The sequence below is a fragment of the Muscardinus avellanarius genome (assembly GCF_963383645.1).
Source record: "Muscardinus avellanarius genome assembly, chromosome: 5".
Taxonomy (NCBI): Eukaryota; Metazoa; Chordata; class Mammalia; order Rodentia; family Gliridae; genus Muscardinus; species Muscardinus avellanarius.
Genome location: NC_137790.1, coordinates 76,460,302 through 76,468,253, shown reverse-complemented (window position 1 = coordinate 76,468,253; position 7,952 = coordinate 76,460,302). Strand labels below are relative to the sequence as shown.

Sequence of the window (7,952 nt, the reverse complement as noted above, 5' to 3'; positions counted from 1 at the left end):
CTTTACACCTAGTGATAGCACTGCCTGGAGACAGGGCAACACCACCTGGTTAAAATAGTTATGACAGAACAAAAGACATATAATAAAAGCTTCATGTTGTTTTTTGGGCCCTGTCTACTAAAATATATTTTAAGTGTTTAATAAGGTGAAGCATTCAGACAGCAGATGGTATTGCAGACAAAATCCAGCAGACATTCATCAAAATCCTCTAAATCATCACAAATGTACACAGATTTCCCTACGCCAACTACATGTATGAAAGCTGGAACCTCCGACTTCGTCCCTATTCAACTCAAAGGAGGTTGCTAGATAGAGAAGGACATTGGACTAAGCCCTAGGAATAAAAGTTCCAAAAGGGTTAAAGAAAACTCTTAAAAACTGAATTCTTCAAGTGATTTTGGGTGTGACTTTTGTTCCTCTGGAATTTGCCCACTAAAAGCCTCTGCAGCTGCAAGGTCAAGGCAAGGGCAAAGGGGCTGACTTAAAGCACAAGACCCACCTGCAGGGTCATGGAACTGATTTCAATCACAAAGACCTGTGATGTCACAGGCCTTTTGTCTTGTTCAGGGTTGGTGATTTACATGTATATCTCACTATTGTATTTTGGGTGTTTGCACTTTTCTACTAGGGAATCACGGGGAAATAGGGAAATATAAAAAAATCTTGTGTCTAGAATAAAGTGGTCAATTTCACAAGAGGCTTTTGTCCGTGTCAATCAATTCAGATTTTTTTTTCCCCAGAGAGGAATCTCTACATTAAGCACCGTGAACAGGAACTTAAAGGAATTTATTTCATAAAAGGGAAAAAATCGCTGCAGATAAGTGGCTACAGAACTACAACCAAACCTTTGTCCACCTTTCTGAGATAAATCGGTCCCGAATGGGCTCAGTGGCCATATTCAGTGCTGGATTTATTATTTCCAATTGAGCCAGTCTGTCGCAGTATATATCAATTTTTATCAAATTTAATACTAGAGCCGGTATGGTGGTGCACATCTGTAATCCCAGTGCATGGGTGAGATAGGAGGATTGCAGGTTTCTAGCCAGCTTCAGCAATTTAGCAAGACCCTGTTTCAAAATAAATAATAAAAGCCGGGCGTGGTGGCACACGCTTGTAATCCCCACACTTGGGAGGCAGAGACAGGAGGATCGTGCAGGTTTGAAGCCAGCCATGCTGGCTTAAGAGATCTTTGTTTCCAAATAAAAATATATATATAAAAAATAGGTCTGGGAGTGTAGCTCAGAGGTAGAAGGGCTTCCAGGAACCCCAGTACCACAAATAAATAAATAAATAAATAAATAAATAAATAAATAAATAAATAATAAAGTAGGGCTAGGGGTATAGTTCAGAGGTATACTGCCCCTCAATTCAACCCTCAATACAACAAAAACAATAATTTATACTAGACTATGCATTTATTTATATATGTAGATATACTTACTAGAAAACACAGTTATAACTGTGTATGAATTGTTGCTCTATGTTGATGTACCATGTATCAGTTTTCAAAGGCAATAATTATAGTGTATTCCAGGACACCTGTGTTCACAAGATCAGTTCTTTGAAACTATATTTGGATGTACAAGCTATTAAAAGCTTTTTGTACCAAGTGACCTTTAGGCAGAACTCAAGATTGAATGCTCGCACTGCTGCTGCCTGTTGCTGAGCTGAGAACAGAAAACCCTGCATTTGACCACCTGTTGGGTTCTGCTTTATACCTTGTCTTCTTTTATTTTGCTTTAAGAAGATGAACATTGAAGCCACAACCTTAATATCCTTGAAGGAGGCAATGAAAAGGTGGCTAAGGGCTACCGGGAGGGAATAAGCATGGGACCGCTTTTCTTGGAAGATGGGGAAGACAAGAATGAAGAATAGAAATAAGACTACAGACATTCTAATTACAACTCTCTGTTAAAGTGGTTTAAGGTGCCAAGCATGACGGTGCATGCCTATAATTGTATAACTTTGGAGGCTGAGACTGGAGTATTGAAAGCTCAAGACTAGCTTCGGCAATTTAGCAAGATTCTGTCTTAAAAAAAAATAAAATAAAATGGCTGAGGAAGCTGGGCATGGTGCCTATAATTCAGTACTTGAGAGGCTGAGACAAGAGGATTGCAGGTTTGAGGACAACTTAGTGAGGCCCTCAGCAATTTAGCGAACCCCTCAGGAACCTGGTGAGACCCTGTTTGTTTGTTTGTTTGGTACTGGAGATTAAACCCAAGGGTCAAAGCTACACCCTCAGCCCTATTTTATTTTTATTTTGAAATAGTTTTGTAGGTTGATGAGAATCTCACTACTTGCTGAGGTTGTCCTTAAACTTGATGATCCTCCTGTCTCAGCCTTTCAAGTACTGGGATTACAAACCCAGCTGAACCCTGTTTATTTTATATTTTTAAATTTAATTTAGCCAGGCATGGTGAGGCACGCTTGTAATCCCAGTACTTAGGAGGCTGAGATGAAAGGATAGCAGGTTCACAGCCAGCCTCAGATACTTAGTGAGGCCCTCCACAACGTAGGCCCTATTTCAAAATAAAGAAAATATAGGGCTGGGGTGTGGCTTGGAGGTAAAATGTCCCTGGGTTCAATCCCCACTACCAAAATAATAATAATAATAATAATAATAATAATAATAATAATAATTATTATTATTATTATTATTATTATTATATTTTGGGGTATTAGGGATTGAACCCAGAGGCATTCTACCTCCAAGTTATACATCCAGCCTGATTTTATTTCTTATTTGTAAACAGGGTCTCACTAGGTTGCTGAGAGCCTTGCTAAATTGCTGAGTCTGATTGGAACCTGTGCTCGTCTTGTTTCAGCCTCCCAGAACTGGGATTACAAGTTTGTGCCACCATGCCCAGCTTGGTTTAGAATAAAAAATAAAGCCAGGCATGGTGGTATATCTGTAATCCCAGTACTTGGGAGGGTGAGAATCTCTCACTATGTTACTGAGACTGTGTTTGAACCCATGATCCTCCTGTCTCATCATTTCAAGTACTGGGATTACAAGTGTAATACTTTTAAGGTACAAAATACAATACAAAGATAAGAAATGGCAGATAATCTGATAATGATTTTAAGACTGGCTTAAAATACTTTTTTTTTGGTACTGGAGATTAAACCCAGGGGTATTTTATCTCCAAGCTACACCTCTAGTCCTATTTTTTATTCTTTATTTTAAAACAGAGTCTCACTAAGTAGCTGAGGCTGGCCATGAACCTGGATCCTCCTGTCTCAGCCTCCCATGTACTGGGATTACAAGTGTGCACCACCATACCTGGATTTTAAAATATTTTAAGGTAAGCCGGGTGTGGTGGCGCATGCTTATAATCCCCACACTTGGGAGGCTGAGACAGGAGTATCGCACAGGTTCGAAGCCAGCCTCAGCTACTTAGTGAGGCTTTCAGCAACTTAGTGAGACTGTTTCCAAATAAAATATATTAAAAAAAAAAAAAGGTCTGGGAGTATAGCCTCTGGGTTCCACCCCCAGTACCACCAAAATAAAATAAAATAAAATATTTTAAGTTATAAAATATAATACAAAGACAAGACATGACAGATGATTTAAGTAGTTAGGTCATTCAAAAGTCTGACAATATAAGGAATGAAAGAACCAAGGTGAAAACCAGGTGCACACTTGTAATCCCAAGACTTGGTAGGCTGAGACAGAAGGATCACAGGTTCGAGGACTGACTTAGCAACTGAGCAAGATCCTCAATAACTTAGCAAGAACTTGTTTCAAAATAAAAAGGTCTGCAGATGTAGCTGGGAGGTAAAATGGTAGAATGCCCCCAGGTTCAATCCCCAGTACTAAAATTAAAAAAAAAAAAAAAAAGGACAGACAGAGGGAATGGCTAATGGAAATATTTGCTTACAATATTTTTGTGTGTAGTGCTGAGGATTGAACTCAGGGGCATTCTACCTCTGAGCTATACTCCCAGCCCTATTTTATTTTTATTTTGAAACAAGGCCTTGCTACATTGATGAGAGTCTCACTTCTTGCTGAGGCTGTTCTTGAAGCTGCAATCCTCCTGTCTCAGCCTCCCAAGTACTGAGATTACAGGTATGTACCACCATGCCTGGCTCTGCTCATAATTTTAAATTTAATTATTTCCCCTGGAAGGGGGTATAGCTCAGTGGTTCAGCAATTATCTAGAATGCACAAGGCTCTGTGTTTGACACTCAGCAACACACACGCGTGCGCCCACACACACAAATTTTATTGTAGTTGTAAATAAGGCATTAGAGCTTTCAGTTAAGATAAAACCTTACTTTTCTCCTCTGAGCTAAAAAAAACAAAAAAACAAAAAAACTTTATTCTTTTATCCTTTAGGGTAGACCATAAACTCCAAGCTTTAGAAGCACAGTTCAAAGACCTGGAACTTACCAAAGATAACTTAACACAGAATTTTGAACATCACAACAAGACTTTGGCAAGTCAAGCAGCCCAAGATGAGATGTGGAGAGCTGTGTTGTCACTCAAGTGAGTATTTATTTATTTATTCATTTATGGTACTGGGGATTGAACCCAGGAGCATTTTACCTACAAGCTATACCCTCAGCCCTTTTTTTTATTCGTTATTTTAAAACAGGGTCTCACTAAGTTACTGAGGGCCTCACTAAGTAGCTGAGGCTGACTGCAAACCTGTAATCCTCCTGTCTCAGTCTCCCAAGTACTGGGATTACAAGCCTGCGCTACCATGCCCAGCATATTGATTTAAATCAGTAGAATTTTGTGGTTTTTTAAGAGCTTTTAGTGGTCATTGCAAAATTGAATTTTATATGGTTCCAACAGTGGACTGTAAGTAAATTATATTTTCTTGTGTCCATTTATTTTTTAAAAAGTTAATTTGAGCATCTCTTTATATGCCAGGCGCTGCAGTACACATCTTATCAGAGTCTCACTTGCCCAAGTCTTGCTAACTCAAGGTTGAATAATAAGACTCCCTTGCTGTTGAGAAACTTATAGTATGGGTGGCCTGAGAATTCAACTATCCAGGTTAGTGCAGGCTCTAATTCTAAATCCTAAAGTAAGTATTTTCTAAAACAGAACAGCTAAATTGGGCATGGTAGTATACTCCTGTAATCCCAGTACTTGATAGGGATAGGAGGACCGTGGGTTCAAGAACCACCTCAGCAATGTAGTGACACTCTCAGCAACCTATCAAGACCCTGTTTTAAAACAAAAGATAAATAAGGGGGCTTGTGGGGGTAGAATAGCCTTGGATTCAATCCCTTATATCAAAAGAACAAAAACCAAAAACTAAAAACAAAAACCACATGGCTAGCTGGGCATGGTGGCACATGCTTATAATCCCTGTGCTTGGGAGCCTGAGACAGTAGGATTGTGTTGTGCAGGTTCAAAGCTAGCCTCAGCTACTTAGGCTCTCAGCAACTTAGTGAGACCCTGTTTCCAAATAAAATATAAAATAGGGCTGGGAGTATAGCCCAGAGGTAGAAAGCCTCTGCGTTCCACACCCAGTACCACAAAAAACAAAAAACAAAATCAAGCAAAGAAAATGGCTATTTTTACTAGTGGGTTTGTAATGTATTATCTTTTGTGTGTGTGTGTGGTACTGGGGGTGGGACCCAGAGAGTTTCTACCTCCAGGCTATACTCCCGGACCTATTTTATATTTTATTTGGAAACAGGGTCTCACTAAGTTGCTGAGAGCCTCACTACATAGTAGCTGAGGCTGGCTTCGAACCTGTGCCATCCTCCTGTCTCAGCCTCCCAAGCGTGGGGATTACAAGCATGCACCACCACGCCCGGCTGTAATGCATTATCTTAATCAAATACATTTTATATTTGTATTAAGAAGCTCCCCACACTTCTCTTAGGTTCACACCGATGGAACTGAATATTGTATACAGCTATGTCATAGAAGTACTTATCTACTTGCACACTCATGTGCTTGAGAAGCTCCCAGACCTGGTGAGAGGTCTTCCTACCTTAACCTCTGTCCTTAGACGAAAAGTCAAGAACAAGCGCATCAGAGTTGTGTGGGAGTCTGTCCTGGAGGAGTGCGGGCTGCAAGAAGGAGACGTCTCAGCACTTTGTACCTTCTTTATTGCGCATGGTGACAAGGCAGATCACTATTCTGCTAAAGTGAGACACATGTACATCAGGGATATCACGTTCATGATCACTAATATGGTGAAGAACCAGGCTCTGCGGGATGGCTTGCTCAGGGCTGTTCAGGTCGTCGAGGAGGGGAAAGCAGTGCAGAACCCCAAAGAACAGAAACCAAACCTGAAAGAGTTGATTCCCTCAGTTAAAAACTAACCTGTTGCCCTGTCACCCAATGATTCCACTTCCAGAAATTTATCTTGCTAAATGAAAAAAATTGTGCAATTTATTTACTACAGGCTTATTTTTATAGCAAAAGTGAGGGGATTATTAAAGAAATTATGACATTAATACAATGAATATTTTCTGTGTAACCATATAAAAGAATGAAGAAGCTCTTTATATAAAGATATGAAGTTATCACCACAGTGCACACTTGTAATCCCAATACGTTTGTAATCCTAGGCTGAGACAGGAGTATTGCCACGGCCCGCTTTCCTTGGTGTCTGCGTGCCGCCATGCATGACGTGGCATAACTCAAGGAGAAGCCCTGAGGGAGCGTTGTCTCGGGCCAAAGTACTCCTTGCTCTTAGATATAAGCTATTATTCTTTTGTTAATTATTCTATACTAATGGCTCCTATGATGTAAAACGGGGTCCCAAGATTAGGACTGTGGGAGAAACTGAGTCCATGGAAGATAAATTTTCTAGTAATATGTCTGAGCCCTCAGCCTTTCTCTGCAGGGCTGGAGAGGGGCTGCAAAGTTCCTTTCGGCCTTTTCCACAGGCAGGTCCTTTGATCTACAGATTAGCTCCCTATCTCAGCACTGTCTCTGCCAGCAGGGGAGGCTGCAAATTGTCCTGCCTCCATACACAGGCTCCTACCTTTTGCTTCATCCCCCAAAGAGGTGTGAAATTGTCTCCCTGGAATCTGGGCCATCTGCTTCTCTTTTAGAGATGCAAATAAGCCTTTTCCTAGCCTTGGCTTAACAAAAGCCTACTGTTTGTGACTCAGCAGCAGGATAGTAAAAAAGTACTTCTAACAAATTGTAAAATCCCAAAGTCTGCAATAAAAACTGGCTTCAAGGTTATTTATTAAAAAACAGTTATAGAAATCAAATCGCCTGTGTCGTAATGTTTTTTGGCCCTGTCTACTAACTGTACTATAAGTATTGCCTCATAGGAGATGGCGGAGCAGACAGGACCGGACAGATTTCCACTGCAGCCCTTTGGATCATCATAAACACACACGGCTCGAACCTTGCTAGATAGAGGAGGACATTGGACCAAGCCCTAGGAACAAAAGGCTCCAAAAGGGTTAAAGGGGATCCTAAAAGGCTGAATTCTCCAAAAAGATTTTTTGGGTGTGACTCTGCCCCCTAGGACCCACCTGCAGGGTCAGGGGGCTAATCTCAATCACAAAAGACCTGTGCCCTTGCAGGCCTTACTTTTGTCTTGTTTATGGTTGGTGATTTACATGTCCTTCACTCTATGCCTCACTATTGTTCTTTGGTGTTTATACTTTGCCACTGGGGATAAGGATATAAATATTGGTTATGAAAAATAAAACTCCGTCAGTTGCACAAGAAGGAGGCAATTGTCCGTGTCAGATTTCTCTCTCCCAAGTCCTGGGAAAAATCCCCACATTTAGCGCCGAACAAGGACATGGAGTTTTACTTGGCCAGAGAGGGAAATCGCTTTAGAGAGGCCTCTGCAGAACTACAACCAAAGCCTTTGCCCACCTTTCGAGAAATCAGTCCCAAAGGGTCCCGACACCCTGGCAAAGTCCCTAAGTGCTCCGACTGAGCTGGTCCGTCGCAGAGTATCACGGGTTCCTCCTCTGCAACTTTGTGAGATCCTGTTTCAAATTTAAAAAAT

The 7,952-nt window shown here is 40.9% G+C and overlaps 1 protein-coding gene across 1 annotated transcript; it reads left to right on the top strand.

Moving 5' to 3' along the window:
* Positions 1–1,738: 1,738 nt before the first annotated feature.
* Positions 1,739–6,291, top strand: SMCO1 (single-pass membrane protein with coiled-coil domains 1; the record flags this gene model as incomplete). The annotated part of the gene is made up of 3 exons (XM_080696295.1): positions 1,739–1,797; positions 4,340–4,489; positions 5,847–6,291. The coding sequence occupies exons 1-3, from the start codon at positions 1,748–1,750 to the stop codon at positions 6,289–6,291; spliced, it is 645 nt and encodes a 214-aa protein (XP_080552421.1). The 5' UTR covers positions 1,739–1,747.
* Between the last annotated feature and the right edge of the window lie 1,661 nt (positions 6,292–7,952).